The sequence below is a fragment of the Peromyscus leucopus genome, chromosome 7, assembly GCF_004664715.2.
Source record: "Peromyscus leucopus breed LL Stock chromosome 7, UCI_PerLeu_2.1, whole genome shotgun sequence".
Lineage (NCBI taxonomy): Eukaryota > Metazoa > Chordata > Mammalia > Rodentia > Cricetidae > Peromyscus > Peromyscus leucopus.
This window is the reverse complement of record NC_051069.1, coordinates 116,416,708-116,433,576: the sequence shown is the minus strand read 5'-3', so window position 1 is coordinate 116,433,576 and position 16,869 is coordinate 116,416,708. Positions and strand designations below refer to the sequence as shown.

General features: G+C 55.0%; 2 protein-coding genes across 13 annotated transcripts in view; one reads left to right on the top strand and one right to left on the bottom strand.

Moving 5' to 3' along the window:
* Pisd (phosphatidylserine decarboxylase) overlaps nucleotides 1-4,693 on the top strand; it is a 47,752-nt gene extending 43,059 nt beyond the window's left edge. For 7 of the 9 annotated variants that reach the window (XM_028870710.2, XM_037208145.1, XM_037208142.1 and 4 more), the window contains 5 exons: nucleotides 1,457-1,693; nucleotides 1,940-2,078; nucleotides 2,311-2,457; nucleotides 2,721-2,881; nucleotides 3,463-4,690. In XM_028870710.2, coding sequence (XP_028726543.1) covers nucleotides 1,457-1,693; nucleotides 1,940-2,078; nucleotides 2,311-2,457; nucleotides 2,721-2,881; nucleotides 3,463-3,687 — 909 coding nt within the window. In that variant the 3' untranslated portion in view covers nucleotides 3,688-4,690. Of the gene's footprint in view, nucleotides 1-1,456; nucleotides 1,694-1,939; nucleotides 2,079-2,310; nucleotides 2,458-2,720; nucleotides 2,882-3,462 lie in introns of those variants that run through there. The other 2 variants (XM_037208146.1, XM_037208147.1) reach the window with 2 other exon arrangements.
* The window catches only part of Sfi1 (SFI1 centrin binding protein), a 60,746-nt gene continuing 48,512 nt past the window's right edge, over nucleotides 4,636-16,869 (bottom strand). Inside the window, exons 18-33 of one of the 4 annotated variants that reach the window (XM_037208139.1) lie at nucleotides 16,541-16,616; nucleotides 15,995-16,090; nucleotides 15,552-15,628; nucleotides 14,043-14,145; nucleotides 12,327-12,423; nucleotides 10,205-10,365; nucleotides 9,703-9,777; nucleotides 9,021-9,095; nucleotides 8,729-8,905; nucleotides 8,402-8,661; nucleotides 7,481-7,582; nucleotides 7,162-7,348; nucleotides 5,805-5,943; nucleotides 5,618-5,696; nucleotides 4,938-5,049; nucleotides 4,636-4,838 (exon numbers count right to left, since the gene is read on the bottom strand). In XM_037208139.1, coding sequence (XP_037064034.1) covers nucleotides 4,734-4,838; nucleotides 4,938-5,049; nucleotides 5,618-5,696; nucleotides 5,805-5,943; nucleotides 7,162-7,348; nucleotides 7,481-7,582; nucleotides 8,402-8,661; nucleotides 8,729-8,905; nucleotides 9,021-9,095; nucleotides 9,703-9,777; nucleotides 10,205-10,365; nucleotides 12,327-12,423; nucleotides 14,043-14,145; nucleotides 15,552-15,628; nucleotides 15,995-16,090; nucleotides 16,541-16,616 — 1,921 coding nt within the window. In that variant the 3' untranslated portion in view covers nucleotides 4,636-4,733. Of the gene's footprint in view, nucleotides 4,839-4,937; nucleotides 5,066-5,617; nucleotides 5,697-5,804; nucleotides 5,944-7,161; nucleotides 7,349-7,480; nucleotides 7,586-8,401; nucleotides 8,662-8,728; nucleotides 8,906-9,020; nucleotides 9,096-9,702; nucleotides 9,778-10,204; nucleotides 10,366-12,326; nucleotides 12,424-14,042; nucleotides 14,146-15,551; nucleotides 15,629-15,994; nucleotides 16,091-16,540; nucleotides 16,617-16,869 lie in introns of those variants that run through there. The other 3 variants (XM_028870708.2, XM_037208140.1, XM_037208141.1) reach the window with 3 other exon arrangements.

The window sequence follows — 16,869 nt, the reverse complement described above, 5'->3', positions numbered from 1 at the left end:
CTTCCCTGGTGTCACTGGGAGCACTGGCTTTGGGAGGAACTTACACATTGGTCAGTCAGAAAATGATGTCACTCTTACAGGCGGAAGCAAGCAGAGAGGTGATTGTAAGAAAAATCCAAGTAAAATCTGGACACCAGCAGGCAGTTTAGGAAGGCTGCGCTAGACTGGGCCTGTGAATTTGAATACATGCTTGAGAAGCGCAGGACTGCACAGGTAGCTGCCCTGGGCAGGACCTGGCCAGCATACGCCTGGAGGGCTGTCTTGCTCTCAGTTTCTTGACAGGCTGACCCCACGAAGGAGGCCCTGCTTCTTGATCACTGGTAGTCTAGGTAGACATTGCAAAAACCCACGAGAGTAGACGAGACACTAGTGTAGCCTGGAGCCACACGACGATGTTGCTCTGTCCAAGTGGCTGAGCCCCATGACGGTGAGCATCAGCCAGGAGATAACTAGTATGGGGAAGGACTGTTCCAAGTTGAAAATGACTTCCCTTTGAAGGGCGTTGGTGCTGTGTTCAGACACACAGCAGTGGTGGCGGCGGCGGCAGCTCAAGAGTTCTGCAGGACCATCTGGCCCAACAGTGGGCCCGCCACTTGTCTCTTGGTGCTCCATACTAGAGCAATAGCAGCAAGTTTTCAAAGAGAAGTCTCCTCCTGCCTTTTGAGAGCCCATGGGCTTGCTCAGGTGCAGATGTGGCAAGGTGATGTTGCAGATGTGCGAGTGAGGACACCGTCCTTGCTTCCTATGACGAGGACTATACGCCCGCCCCTTGCTCTTGGGAATCTCCAGGTGCCTTCTTGAGTAGTATGGAATGTGGACAGTGAGCAAGGACGAGGGTAGCAGGCTCCTGATAGTCTGTTAGGCTTGTATCAGGTCCATTTCTGTCCACTACCTCCCATCTTCAAGAACCAAGACAGGGGGCTGAAAAGATGGGGAGTTTCCCTGAGGACTCAGGTTCAAATCCCAGCCCCCACATGGCAGCTCACAACTGTCTGTAACTCCAAGATTTGGCACTCTCACGCATAAACATAAAATAAAAATAAATAAATTTGAAAAAAGAAGACAGATTGGTCCAGTCTCCACCTCTGGGACTCAAGCAGCTGCTCTTTGACCTTTGCATGAAATAGCAAAAAAATGGTCCAGGATGTATGCATATCCAGCCCTTGTTTGAGTATTGGTGAGCACAGTCTGGTTCCTTCTGAGAAACAACCACATCACAAACCAGCCTGAACACTTGGGCTTTTGTGGTGGCTTCTCTAGGTGTGTTCTCTCTCTCTCTCTCTCTCTCTCTCTCTCTCTCTCTCTCTCTCTCTCTCTCTCTCTCTCTCTCTCTCTCTCTCGTGTGTCACACACAAACATATCTCACACACACACACACACACACACACGAGGGTGTGGGAGTGTGTGACAGCTCTCAGTTTGTGACCAACTCAGCCTCCTGCACTGTGGCCTGCAGGTGGCCCTGTACAAGTCGGTGCCAACGCGTTTGCTGTCACGTGCCTGGGGTCGCCTGAACCAGGTGGAACTTCCTTCCTGGCTGCGGAGGCCGGTCTACAGCCTGTACATCTGGACCTTTGGGGTAAACATGACAGAGGCTGCTGTGGAGGACCTGCAGCACTACCGGAACCTCAGCGAGTTCTTCCGCCGTAAGCTGAAGCCTCAGGCACGGCCTGTCTGTGGCTTGCACAGTGTGGTAAGGCCTGGCTGGCCCTTGTCCCTCATTAGGAAATGGACTCCTTGTCTGCTTTTAAGCCAGGCTCAGCAGCCCCGCACTGGCTGAGGCCCTCTGGGATGCTCCCTCATGTTCTGTAGTCCCCCAGTGTCAGCATGTCCTAAACTGGGGATCCCTAGGTGCTTGGCAGGCGGTGGAGTTCAGGGAGCCACTGAAGGTGAGGACTGACTCCTTCCCCTTAGTATCAAGCCTCTCTGTCCCCTCCAGATCAGCCCATCAGATGGCAAGATCCTCACCTTTGGGCAGGTGAAGAACTGTGAGGTGGAGCAGGTAAAGGGCGTAACCTACTCCCTGGAGTCATTCCTGGGCCCTCGAGCCTGTACAGAGGACCTGCCCTTCCCTCCAGGTGGGTCACTGCTTAGTTGGGGTTGGAGCTGGGGTGGACGTCAGAGGCTAACAAAGGGCATAAGGGGCCAAGGGAACACGAAGGCTGGGAGGCTTTGGGACAGCAGGCTAGTATGCAGACACCGGAGCTCCAGCTAGGCTACCTGCAGGCCACGGGCCAGGGGCGCACTGTGGGGTAAACGGTACCTGGAGCTTGTCAAAGAGCCAGGCCTTCCCTCTGCCCCACCCCACAGCCTCCTCCCATGACTCCTTCAGGAACCAGCTGGTCACCCGCGAAGGCAATGAGCTCTACCACTGTGTCATCTACCTGGCCCCCGGAGACTACCACTGTTTCCACTCCCCCACTGACTGGACCGTCTCACATCGGCGCCACTTCCCAGGTAGGCCCAGGGCTGGCTGAGGGTGAGAGCTGCCTCTGTGGGCATTCGAGGCCCCTGACCTCTTGACTTGAGAGGATTGGACTCTAGGCTGGTGTTGTCAAGGCCAGATGACCACTTGAGGCTGGCTGGCTATAGGCAAGAGTGTCTGGGTCCTGATTGGAATTTAAACAACACTTAGCCTGAGTCCCTGTGGCTTTTAGGCCACTCTGGCATGCACACACCAGGCTCTGAGCAGGAAGTAGCTTGTTTTCCTATCTCCTTAGGTTCCTTGATGTCAGTGAACCCTGGCATGGCCCGATGGATCAAAGAGCTCTTCTGTCACAATGAGCGTGTGGTCCTGACTGGGGACTGGAAACATGGGTTCTTCTCGTTGACAGCAGTGGGCGCCACCAACGTGGGCTCGATCCGAATCTACTTTGACAGAGTGAGCAGAGCCCACAGGCCAACCTCTTGGGTCCAGCCATTCCATTTGCTGTGCAGCCAGATCTTTGCGGCTTATCAATTTTGTGGTGGGGAGGGGTGTTCCAGCTCTGGCCAGGCCTGGCTCTGCTGAGCAGCGGCTCTGTTTAAGCACCTGTGCCAGCTCAGCCTCTTAGCCTCCCTCTCTCTGTTGCCATTCACCTGCCTGGAGATGGCTGGAGAGGTGAGACCCAACCTCACTCCACTCCACTGCGCTGCCTCTGCCAGGCTCCGAAGCAAAGGTGAACATGGAGACGGGTAGAACTGGCTTAGATGGGAAACCCTGGCGCCCTCCCCACGCTGCCTTTCTAGGTGTTATGACTGCTGCTGCCACTAGCCTGGCACCATTTATGCTTGGGTCTATCCACACCCCACACACCCCGCCCCCCCCCCCAGCCTTGTCTAGGTCTCAGCAGATGTTGGGACTGTTGATTGGTGACAGCCTTTTGCCCTGAGATGCTGCTGCTGTCCTTGTTACCTTTCCTGAGCTGGGCAGGGTTGAGGATAGGCAACAAGGCTAATTAACCCTCTCCTTCTTGCCCCCAGGACCTGCAAACGAACAGCCCCAGATACAGCAAGGGTTCCTACAATGACTTGAGCTTTGTAACACATGCCAACAAGGAGGGTGTGCCCATGCGCAAAGGCGAGCACCTGGGCGAGTTTAACTTGGGCTCCACTATCGTGCTCATCTTTGAGGCACCCAAGGACTTCAACTTCAGGCTGAAGGCAGGGCAGAAGATCCGCTTTGGGGAAGCGCTGGGCTCCCTCTAGTCTTCCTGGTTGCGCTGCCAAGGGATCTTTCCACACAGGAGCACGAGGTCTTCAGAGGCACCCCAGGCTGTCTGGGCGAGAGGCACTGTGGGGCTGACCTGGTAGGACCTGAGTGATCTGTTCTTGCCTGTCCAGAGGTGCAGAGGAGAGGTTTGGAATCTGTCAGGACCTAGACCCCTTTACAGAGCGTGGGTATGATTTGACCTCAGAATCACTTGGAGAGGTATTTTTAAAATTTTGTGTAAGTTGGAGACCCTCCATCTCCTGAGTACTGTGAGAACGGTTGTGTGCTACCACACCCTCAAGCTGCACCCCACACCTGTCTCAGGGCCGCCGCCTTCTGTCAGCCCTCGGTTCTTCTGCCTTAGCTGCCTCCCTGCCTGAGCACAGGGTGAGGTGCATCCTTGGCACAGACTGGATCTACCCTCTTCTTAGAGCAGGCCACATGGCCTTCACAACTGCTTTCTCTTCCCAAATCCACCCCTCTGCTTGCTGGAAAAGTAAAATCATCTATGTGTTGCTGAATGCTTTGACCTAGACTCTGCCATTGTCTTCTGAGGGCATTAACTAATGATGTAGACCTTTGTAGGCCCCAAGGTCTGACTTTCTAAAGCTGCCTGAGGCCCTTTGCCAGTAGGCAAAACCAATTACTGACTTGCCTGGCAGTGTCCAGAGGGAAGGGGAGGTGGAGGCCCAGCCTGTGGGAAATAGGAGACACGCTGCTATTGGTCTAGGGGCTGTTGGAGGCAGAGGGTACGGTGGTCAGTGCCTAGAAATCCTGGTCCAGGTGGCTGCCGGGATGCAGACCATGGGGAACCCAGTGGGAAGGACAAGGCCAGATTTCATGTTGATCTTGGAGATGCCATGAATTTCTCCTGTAGGAGAAATCATTGAACTTTTTTAACTGTATCAGTAATACAGTATTTTGTATGAAAAGTAGGAGACTTCTGAACAGTAATTCATTTAATTGCCAGACATTTTGAAATAAAAACCCCAAACCATCGTAGCTTTGTATTCTGTTACTGGAGGAGGGCGGGGCAGGCCCACTAGCACAGAGCCTGTCTCAGGGCCCGAACGCGAGCAATGCAGGTTCGGATGGGCTGACGCTGGGCCTGGAGCTCCTCTGCCAGCTGCTGGATCTGGAGTTCCACCTGAGGGCAGGGGTGGGACAAGGCAAGCTGAAAGGTCGCACAGCCCCGGGGCTAACCTGGGCTGGCCCGGGGCTGACCTGGGGCTGAGCCGGTTCTTACCTGCTCTAGCTCTCTTTTCACCTGCTGTTCGACATCGCGGTCCTCGGGCCTCGGCTCCTCCTGGCTTAGCTCCAGCCACCTACGCAGGCTGCTGGCTTGTCGCTGGCATGACCTGGGGACGGGAACACCTGCTGCCTATCAGACTTGCTGGCATGGCCTCCGGGGAGCCCTTTCTGGACTGAAGAGGCATACTGGCTAACACTGAAGGGCTGGGATAGACGGTGTGGAAGGGCCCTGCTCAGGCTGCCAGCAGTGGCCGAGGAGAGCAATGCTCTTCTGTCTTCCCCAGCAAACGGCAACTCGGGTGGACCCACGTGAAAACTCCTCTTCCTGTCCTCCCTAGGGGCGCAGACTTTCCCCTCCTTTCTCTGAAAGCTGTGTGTGTTATCAGTCCCCAGAGCACTGGGTGTAGCCAGGACCCAGGCTTGTGCTCTCTGTCCCCTGTCAGTACAGCCATGGCTGCTGGGTGGGCAACAGAACAAGCAAGTCTTGCTTGGCTTCACATAGCCTCCAAATGGAGGCAGAGCTTCCAACCCTGCGTGAGGCCAGCATTGGAGGGGATAAAGGTGAGCCAGGACACTCACGCCAACCCCCTGTTGGCACCTGCTGGGGGAAGTGGAAGCCCTGCCTTTCCAGGCCACAGCTATTTACATGGGCAGGCCCCAGCCAGGGCAGCTCACCGAAGGTTCTGCTTGGTGCTCTGGTAGTGCTGTAACTGCTGCTGGATCTCCTCCAGCTCAGCCTCGAGCTCTGTGTGGCCTGCAGCAGTGGGAAGATACGTGGGACTTTGCCCACCACCCTCTAGAACCACCAAAGAGACTGGCAGGCTTTGGTGGAAGGGTGGCCCCGGTGCCTTGACCTAGTCACCTGTAGCCTCGGAGCCATAGCCAGGCGCAATCCTGGTGCTTGTGAAATCCTCAGGGAGGAAAAGATGGGGCTGGGGTCCCCTGCTTGGGGCTGGGCACGGCAGAGGTTGGGGTCCAGGGATGGCGGGCTTTGCCAACACCTGTAGAAGGAAGGGCGGGTGCTGAGCAGTGAAGTTAGTGGGGATCCCGGTAAGTGAGTCCTGTGCCCAGGTCAGTGCCCTGCAGTGACAGGGTGGCACCCGGGAAGTCCCACAGGCAGTCTCCACTGCTGAGTGCCACCCGGGTGTCAGGGGACTTTTAGTGCTGCCCCAGGGACAGTTTCTGCCCTTGCCCAGCCTTTCACCCCACTACGCTCACAGCAAGCTAAGCTCAGCCTCAGTGGGGAAGGGGAGTCCACGGCAGCTCTCCCAACCCAACACTCCTGTGCCCCAAGTCTCGTGTGGAGAGTAGGCATGCCACCATTTACCAGGTTTTGTTGACTTATTTCCTGACACGGATGAGTCTTGCTGTGTAGCCTAGGCTGACTCTGAGCTCTGCCCTGCCTCTACCTCCTGAGTGCTGGCATTAGGTGTGTGGCTTCCGTTACCAGCCACTCATCACCAGAAACTGCCTCCTTCCTGGCTCCACCCTCCCTCCCTGGCAGCACCAACTTCTTAGGAGCTGACTCAGTGCCGCCACCTGTTTCAGGAGCACATCCTGGTGCTCTCACAGCCTGGCTACCTGTGCCCAGGACCTTCTGTCCTCTGTGCTCTTCAGGTGACACCTTTGCCCGGCACTGGAGACACTCATAGCCTTGGAGACCAGCTGAGTGCTGCTCTCTCTCTCTCCTGATAAAGAGGGACGAACCACCTCACCAGACACTGGGCCCCACCCGTTTGCTCTTAGTCAAAGAATTCTTCCCTAAGTGTTCCTGGTTTCCTTTTCTTCCCTCCCCACAGCAACCACAGCAAGTCCGGCCTCACTGTCCCCAACAGACTGTCACCCCCATGGTGAGGAGCTCATCAGAGCACTAGCATGTCTTCCTGGCTGCCCCTCTACTTGGTGCTGAGTTCATGCTCCAGGCCAGATGTGGTGCCCTGGAACAGCCCCTCAATTTCTTCCTCTTCCTACTCAAGCTTCCACAGCCCCCCTGTCCCCCGAGACCAGAGGCCTTGCTGGGAGTCTGCCTGTAAGGTTCTCTGGTTGTCCCACCACAGGACATTTCTCAAGGGCTGGGTGTTAAGAGACTGGCCACTGCTGGGTTTCAGGCCTGGTGTGCAGGACACCCAAGCTGGTCGAGTGACCAAGAAAGAATCCTAACAAGGGTGGGAGGAAGGATTTGGGAGGAGAGCCAATGACGGGTCCAGTGGAGGACTCACCCCGGCAGTGTCTCCTACCCCACGGGGCATGAAGGAAGAAGGAGGCAACAGATCCAGGCCTGGACTTGCTGGAGGGGGCAGCTTCGAACCAGGGGCATTCGGCAGAACCACGGGTAGGAAGGGCCTCATCAGGGAAAGGCCTCCTGGCGGAGCCATGCTTTGACCCTTTTCCAGAGGCTTCTCCAACCTGAGCGGAAGGAAGGCAGGAGCTGGTCACACTGTGGAACCTTTCTCTGGATTAAAGAGGCCACATATCCAACAAATACAGGACCCAGACAAATTTCCAGTGCCTTGGGGGACTCACAACCACTTAACTTACTGCTGCTCCCCGAGGGTGCCCCAGCCTGGGAACCTCTGGCTCCGCAAATGCTCCAGCAGGAAGGATGGACGTCGTGGCTGTTTCCGTGATGAGCGGGCCTCACTGCTGGAGGGAGAAGTCTGTTCCTTGGACTGACAAGATTGCAGGGCGATGGACCTGAGATCTCTCTAAGGTTCGATCCTTGCCATTTTAGAGGCAGACTGAAGGCCAGGCAAAGCAAGGCTCTGGCTGAGGGCCACTGTGCAGGGGGTAGGCCTGAGCCTAGACAACTTGACGTAACCCTTGTAGTCAACCTGATCCACGGGTGCTAGAGCTGCACCTCGTTCTTTTGACCTGCACAGCAGGCTGACAATATGATGCCCTGTCCACATCAGAAGGGAGCAGCCTCTGAGGCCTTCAGGGTTCTGCCACGGTTAGGAATGAAGGGACAGAGCAGGGACGGTGGCCCGGTACATGCTACCTACCCACCATGAGTTCTGAGACTCGGTGCCGGTTACTCTGGGAATGGCAGCTGCCTCAGCAAGGGTGGTGTGCATAGGGCTGCGAGAGCCATCCAAGGGGGTGGGGAAAAGAACAGGAACCCACAAAAATTGGGGCTTCTGACAGGGAAGGAGGGAGACTGCAGGCTAAGGCAAGGCATGAGGGCTTGACGGTCTGTTGAGTGTCATAAAGCAGGGAGAAGCAGGAGTCACAGGGGAAGGGACAACAGTCTCATTTCTGATGAGTCAAAAAGGTGGTAAATTCCACTGCCTCCCCACTGCCCTGGGAAGGATGGCCTGACGGGGTGAGGCCTCTGAGCAGCTCTGATGTGACGAGGCTGTGGCAATCTCATCTTGCCCTTCCCAGGGCTGTTTGTTCCTCATGCACACTCCCCATTTTGGCTCTAGGACTAGAGGCAGAGGTGAGGCACAGGCCACTCACAGCTCTAGGAGGCAGGGCTCCCCCGCAGCCACTGCCAAGCTGCCCAGGATGCCCTGAGATGGAGGAGCTCGCAACTTCTTGGTCTCCAGGGTGGCCTCCTCAGCCTCAGCAGCAACTCCGGAGAGAAAGGAATCCTTAAATGTCACTCTCCTGCTGAATGTGCCGGGGGCTGGGGGCGGAGCCGCCCTGCCTGGACCAAGCGCCTTCCTTTTCCAGAGCTCAGCACAGCGGCGGACTGCACAGTGGAGGCTGTGGGCTGCCTGCAACACAACTTCCCATCAGGTCCTGCCCTGCCCTGCCCGCTCCTCGCCAGCAGCCCTGGCTTACCTGGACCTGCTGCTGGGCCTGGACCTGCTGCCGGGAGGCCTTCACAGCGGCGGCAAAGCGCAGAAGCCGCGTGGCCCCCTCCTGCAGCAGCTGCTGGTGGTAGACCTGCACGGCTTGCTCCAGCCGGGCCTTTTTCCTCCTCCTCTCGAGGACGAAGCCCAGCCATGCAGTCCACACCTTGTAGAAGAGACAGCAAGCGAGGAGGCTCAGCCTTCCATTTGGCTCCCGTGCCCCAGCCCACAGAGCTGCCCTGAAGGCGGGAGTAACCAGGGAGCTGTAGAGCAAGCATTACCTTTGCCTGTAGCGAGAAGGCCCAGAACCACAGGGCCCGCGCTGTACTCCACTGCTCTTGCTTCCTGGCTGCCAGCTGTCGGCCAGACGACGGTTATTCAGAGGAATGCACAGGCAACATGGCCATGGTCGCTCCCCGCTCACCAGTCTCGAGCTAAAGCATCCACCCTCCTCCTACTGGGAGGGGTTCAGGCCCTGGCCTCATCCTGACCTTGAGATATCAATACGTTCAGGGTCTATGGACTGGAAAAGTGACAGTGGAAAAGGGGGACTGTAAAGAGCAATCAGAAGGGGTGGATGGAAGGAGCCCATAGGGTTCACAGAGGACAGCTATGGGGCCGGAGCAGAGCTGGGAGGCTCGCCAGCCTAGGGCAAGAGTGTTGCTGAGCAGAATGTGTGTGACTGTCTGGGTTTTTTTTTTTTTTTTATCAAGACCTCAACAAAGACTTAAAATTCACTTCAAATTAATTTTGGGGTATGATTACAGTGTGTTTTAGATGACACTGTAAGAAAAACTGAATCGAAGAGACCGTCTTCAACAGATGGTGTGTGGATGAAGCTGAAGGGGGGGCACAAAGGTGGAGCCTCTGAAAAAGACAGCATTAAAGACTGAACCAGACGCGGGGCTGAGATGGCTAAAGTCTCTGAGCCCGTAGGAAAGAAGTGTTGCCGGCTCCTCCTACCTGCTTCCTCCACTGGCAGAAGCAGGCCCGACTGAGTCTCTGTGCCAGGAGTTGGGCACCTTGCCTCTGCAGAAGCTGGGAGAGAGCAAATGCACAGGGGTCAGACTAGCCCCAGCCATGGGGCAGCCGCATGGGGAGGCTCCACCCAAGCAGACAGCCTCCTGCCAAGAGCTGTTCCGGATGCCAAAGGCTCCGAGACAGGGGCCGGGTCGGAAGGGCTCCATAGTTTCCCTAGATCTGAAAAGCCAGGGGTCAGGGAAACCAGATTTCTCTTCTAAGCCGCCACCTCCTGGCATAGACTTGATTCTCAGGATGGCCATTCCGACCTTCAGGAATTGCCCAGAATGGCTCCTGCAGCCTTGTTCCCACAGAATCCTAAAGCACCAGCATGCATTCTAGCCGCCTAGAGTTTTGTCTGGAGACCCCTCCCCAGGACACGGGCCCCTGGTCCAGCCACCCCTGACTCACGCAGAGCTCGGAAAGCTGCTAGCAGCCACCTCACCTTTTTCCTGACACACTCCACATGGTATGCCTTCCACCCAGCCATCCCTTCCAGCAGCAGCTGCTGGCGGTGATGCTGAGCCGCCCGCTGCAGCTGGACTCTCTGCTGGGCCGCCCTCTGGGTGCAGAACCGCCAGTGCCGAAAGCAGTTACGGAGACGACCTGAAGCAGACGGAAAGCGCTGATAACGGTACAGGATTTTCATTCCTAGGCGACTTTGTAGCAGGGAAGGGTTGGACGGTTGGAGATATTATGTGAGGTGACATCCACAGGATCCATGGGTAAAGCCAGGTCAGGTCATCTCTGCCCTCTGGGAACTGGACCAAAACTTCCTGCTGCTGCATCCCCAAGCGCTGTCCCCGAAGTTGCACACCTGTGCAGTCACTGAAGGCGTGCCAGGCCCCACGGAGCCACACCAAGGGCCGGCAGCTATGCGGAAGGAGACCCACAGTCCCAAAAGGGAGCTTCCTACTGGAGCCCAAGCTCAGAGAGGGAAATAAAGCTCAGAGAGTGAAGTCAAGTGAGCCTGAGATATGACCAGGACCGTGATAAAACCATCTTCTGGCTGTGTTGACTCTCTGGGCCCACTATGCAGACCTCGTCCTAGGGCCTGGGGATGCCTGATACAGGAGGTACTTCTGGACCCATTCAGTCAGAGAAGGCAGCAGTCATGAGCTGGAGACCAGTCACTTTACCATGTCTTGGATACTGTTTACAGTGTACCTATCTCCCCAGCTACAACTATACCATCCCTAAGTATAACAACTTAACAGCAAAGTACTACAGCCTCATTTCATAGACGAAAAAACCTACTGTAGTAGAGGGCACCCTCTGAAGTCAGACTCCAGGTGATGTGACTTTGGGCCTGGTGTTTTTGTTTTGTTTTGTTTTTGCCTTAAAAAGTAAAGGGTCCAGGCGGTGGTGGCACATGCCTTTAATCCCAGCACTCAGGAGGCAGAGGCAGGCGGATCTCTGTGAGTTCGAGGCCAGCCTGGTCTCCAAATCGAGTTCCAGGAAAGGTGCAAAGCTACACAGAGAAACCCTGTCTCAAAAAAACAAAACAAAAAATAAATAAATAAATAAAGGATCTCACCCCTCATCAAGGAAACTTCTTGCGATAGATGGAAATCATTACAGAAAACATAAACATAACCAAGGAAAATGCAGAGAATGGAGCCCAGTCCCAACTGATACATCTACAAAATACTCCTATACCTAAGACTCTGGAATGTGGTAAAATTTTGTGTATGCTCTAATAAAGCTTGCCTGAAGATCAGAGGGCGGAGCTAAGCCACTAGTTAGCCACAGAGGTCAGGCAGTGGTGGCACACACCTTCATTCCAGCGCTTGGGATTTTGTGCCTTTGCTCCCAGTGCTTGGGAGGCACACGCCTTTAATGCCAGCACTAGGGAGGCGGACAGATGAAGTGATATGGCTGGGCAGAGAGAGGAATATAAGGCGGGAGGAGACAGGAGCTCAGTCTTCTTGGCTGAGGAGTTGGTGAAGTGAGATGTGGCTGTGGCTTGTTCCTTTGTCTCTCTGATCTTTTAGCATTTACCCTGATATCTGGCTCTGAGGGTTTTTGTTTTGTTTTTGTTGTTGTTGTTTTGTTTTGTTTTTCGAGACAGGGTTTCTCTGTATAGATTTGTGCCTTTCCTGGGACTCACTTGGTAGCCCAGGCTGGCCTTGAACTCACAGAGATCCGCCTGCCTCTGCCTCCCAAGTGCTGGGATTAAAGGTGTGCGCCGCCGCCGCCGCCGCCGCCGCCGCCGCCGCCGCCGCCGCCGCCGCCGCCGCCGCCACCACCACCACCACCACCGCCACCACCGCCACCACCGCCACCACCATCGCCGTGGAAGAGGGGGAGAAAAGATTCTAAGAACCAGATGATCAGGGAGTTTGCTGACTGTCTCCTAGTAATATCAGAAGCTACCAACAACGTGAGTGCCCAAATGTGAGCTAAACAAGAAGGACACAGAGGGACACACCTCCTAGTCATGGGAGAGTCAGGGAAGCAGCATACACAGACGGAGCCCCTGGAGCCCCTGGAGCCCCTGGAACCTTGAGAAGGCCCGTGTTCAAACTCCTCCTCCTGGACTGTTTGTTCCCACAGGCCTCTCTTACCCCTGCTCAGTGCTTTCCGGGCCTCCCTGAGGGCAGCTGCCTCCTTTTCTCGGTAATACATCCTCACTGACGTAACCTCCCGCCACTGCACCAGGACCTGTGGACAGGCAGGGAAAGAGAGGTGATCATTTCATGTTCTGAGTCAAGGACACACTGTGACCATTGGGTCCTCGTGAGGTAAGACTGAAGAGTTAACATTTGGCTCTCACAGCCAGCCAGCCACACAGGCCTGGGTCAGGGCTTCAGGTTCCTCTCAGGAAGCCTGACACCTCAGACACTTGGACTTTCCTATCAGGAGGATTTAAACTTCGCACTGTGCCACAAGTGAAGTTGTTACATACATTACAATCCTGTTATCATTTGTCATACATTATTTTAATTCTTTCTTATACTAGAAGCCAGTAACTAAACCCTTTGTGGGTGGGGGCATGCTAGTATACACCTCTTTAACCCCAGAACTTGGGAAGCAAAGACAAGTGGATATCTGAGTTTGAGGCCTGCTTGGTCTACACAGTGAGTTTTAGGCCAGCCAGGACGACATAGTGAGACCCTATCTCAAAACAAAACCCAAAACCCTGTGTGTGTGGAGGGGTGTTGTACATATGTATGTTTATGTACGTGTGTGGGTGCAGAGGGCCCACAAATCCAATGTCTTCCTCCACATACTTTGTCTCATTCCCCTAAGACAGGGTCTCTGGGCTGAAGCTCCCTATTTTGGCTAGACTGTCCAGACATAAGTTCTCAGGATCCTCTGATTTTTACTCCAACTCCAGGACAGGGGCTACAGACACACACACAGTCATACTCAACTTTTATTGGGGAGCTTGGGATTTGAACTCAGGTCCTCATGTTTGAACAGCATGTACTTCTAAGCAGCACCACTCAACACTTTAAAGAAGTCAGGGAGCCAGATGAAGCATGGTGCCTCCTTCGTAATCATGATTCCCCATTCCCAGTTGAGTGCCCTCTCTCTCCCTCTCTCTCTCTGGAGCACTAAACCCAACCAGATCTGATCATCTCCTCCCAAGGCAGGGCCACCCAGGCAGGCTTGAGCAGTTCTGAGAAGAGGTCAGCCTTCACCAAATGCAGCTACATTTGGTGAATGTAGGGAACTACATGGACACCAGCAGGTAGACCTATGCCACTCAAGAGCTCCCAGGAGCCTGCTTTCTTCAGAACAGCCATGACCCAGGGCCGGCCTCTGCTCCTGTTTCTGTGTGGACCACTCCCTTGTATTATGTCCCCCACCATGCTCTCCATAGCACGGGACCTGAGGCTATTTCCATACATCCACCCCAGCCAAGGAAACGAGGGGGTTTGGGGTCATTTCAAACGATGGATGGCCAAGCACTCCTTGAGATGCTCCATGCTTTCTAGCAAGCCTCCAGAGCCACGCAACCTATGAGCAATGAGTGAGTAAGATCTGGCACTCTTCCAACAAGGACGTTGACTCTCAATGGTTTCTAGGCTTTCTCCAAGTTTAGTTAGTGTTGCACATGGGTGGGAAATGCTGGTTCTGGCAAGAACTAGTTTGCTTTCTCTATGACACCATTTTCATTTAAGAACAGTGATTCCTAATCCAGTACAACCAAAATGCCTACAGACTGCACGTGGGCAAGATGGTTACCCACTCTGGGAGTTCCTTATTAAGTGCCAATACCACACGCTGGCTGGAATGTGATCCCCAAGCTTCCTGGTGACCAGACTATATCTCACCTTGGAGCACAGAGTCCTGTTGTAGTGGGCTCTTGCTTGGGAGGCTTTTTTGGCCATATCCAAACGGGCCATGGTGTTTTTCCTCCAAAGACGTAATGCCCACCTGCAAAGACATGGGCCAGGTGAGGGCAGTGACCCCAGTCTGGAGGTCTGGGAGGCTTCTGTGAGTAAGGACTGAGTCCTGAGTAAGGACTCTGCCTCAAAGCACCTGTTCCACTGTCCCTCAGGCTCACGCTCTTGTCTACACCCAGCAACAGATGCTCAGTGTCTGCTCTGTGCCAGGTACTAGGTGGGACCAGGCAGCCAGCAGTACACCAGGCTATCACTGAGTCTTCAGGAATTACGTGATAAAGAGAACACAGCCATAACCAGATGGTAACAATTGGGGTGATTCACAAGGAGATAAGAGGCACATAAACTCCAGTGCCTACTTGCCAGCGGCCTGCTTCTCATTCTGGTCTATCTGAGGGACTGGATGATGCACTGTGGAACTTCAGAGGAGACAGTGTTTAAAGTCCACAAGGTCCATGGCCTACACTCAGCCAGAACAGCATGTGCTGAACAAATACAGAGGGAAAGGGAACAGGGTCGTCCAACCGGAAAAGAGTAAGTTCAGAACTTGGATTAGGAGGAATGGAAATGGGCCTTGAGTACCCTTCAGTGGTAAGAGGTACAGAGGGTCCTCTTGTGGGAGCAGGCCCGAAACAGCTTGACCACACAGCTGCCATGACAGGCTTAGAGGCCCAGACATAGCTGCTGTGACAGGCTTACTAGCAGGCAATACCCGGATCCAGGAAAAGCCATAAGCTAACACCCAGGGATGGAAGTACCTGACATCCCAAACATTCCCACTGTTAAATAAGACTACATAAGACTGCCAGGTGTCCCTGAGCCTAGCACACACCTACTTCCTTTCACCAAGACACCCTGAGACAAATGTCAGCCAATAAGGGTCCTGAACCCTGGAAATCCCCTCACCCCAACCTCTGCTATGATAAAAACCCTACCCAGCCTGGGCTCAGAACTCTGCTATCACCGCCTGGGCTTGATATAAAGGCTCTTTGCTTTTACATATGGGATTAGGTCTTCATGGTGGTCTTTGGGGTTCCCCACGATCTCGGAATCACACCTCCGTGGGGGATGACTCTAGAGGGGCAGCTGGAATGGACTGTCTGAGAGGTGACCCACAGACTGCAGACTCCAGACAGGAGGAGATGAAATAATGCCTCAAGAGGCACAAAATGTTAGGTGTGAAGCAGGGAGGAACAGGACAGGTGGGGTCCTGTGGGCCTCTGGTGAGGTATCTCAGTGAGAGCTGCCTTCCAAGGTTCCCCTGCACATGGTAGGGGATCAGGACAGGCTGAGGTAAGCCAGAACGCCACACCTGAGCCCTACTAGGCACTGAGGCCGGTTATCTGCATGACCTGAGGCAAAACTGCCCCACTCAGCCACATCTGACGCAGGAGCCTATTTCCTGAGCCCGGTACCTAAAGGCCCTCAGAGACTCACCACAGCAACTGCCTGTTGTGCCGTCCCTCTCTGGCTGCCACCTCCTGGAGAACGCTCCTCACCCTGTCCTGGTACACCTGTGCGAGATGAGAAGGATGCGAGACCACCGTGGGCGCCCACTTCTCTCTGTACAAGTCAGCCTGAGAGGTGCATTCTCCACAGTGGCTACCACGCCCAGAGCTCAAGGAGTGGGGAGAGGCTGAAAGCCCCCCAATTCCAGGGCCAGTACCCATTTCCACGGTAATGTCCCACAAGTCCCAACTCCTGGACTCTCATACAGAAACCAGCTTTCCAGGAAGGCTGGTACCCCAGGCAGCACTTTCTGGGGTACCCACTGTTTGAGCCTTGCCAGATCCCTCTGGGAGGGTACATGAACAAAGAACACCTCCAAAAGCCTCCCCACCCCAAAGCAAGGAGACCTGGAAGAAAGAGCTGGCTCCTACCAGCCACATGTGCAGAGCCCTGTGAAGCAGGGTGCGCCGACTGTGAAGAGCCGCGCGCCTCAGCTTTTGCTGCTCTTCGGTCCTCTGGGCCAGGCACTGGGCACAGGAAAGAGTGGGTACTGTGGGCCCGGGGCCCGGGTGGGTGGGGGGCAGGAGGGGGGGATTGGCTCATTGCTACATTGTCTCTATTTTACATTCTGCGAGCTCACATAAGGTGACTACTCTAACTGTGCCTCAGTCTCATCTATAAGTACGGACCTCCTGGGGGTCGGTGGGTCTCAAACGAGCAAGTACCCAACAGGAAATGCTGGGCAGGGGTTGCCTTCAACATCACACCCTCAGCAGACCAGGATCTTTACATAGTTCAGCTAAGAGCAGCCAGACACCAGGGACAAGGAACAAGCTTGAGCCGCTCCCTCGCTCCCTCCCTGCTGCCTTTGGTCAGAGGTACTGACGAGGAGCCCATCTTTCTGCTGAGACAAACGGCCCCACCCGTCCAAACGCCACACTCAAGTTGTGCCCGCACCGCCGCCGCCGCAGCCTTACCTCCCTCCACATGCTCCAGGCCCAACGCAGGAGCCGTGCTGAATGGAAGCGTGCCGCCTGTGCCCTGCCCGTCCTCCTGTGGGGAAACAGAGGCTCAGGGGCGTCTAGAGCACAAGGGAACTCAGGACTCCCTTTGCAGCCTGGTCCTCTTCCTCACTGAGCTCTGGGAGGGAAGAGCTGTCCAAAGACCTGGGCTTCTCCCAGGAAAGGCCATAGAGATTCGAACTTTTGCAACCTCAAGGCTTCAAGGCTGACATCTCTGCCCTAGGCACATGGGCTGCAAGCACTCCTGACTGCCGCCTTGTGGTCTGGTAAAAACGGCCACAGCC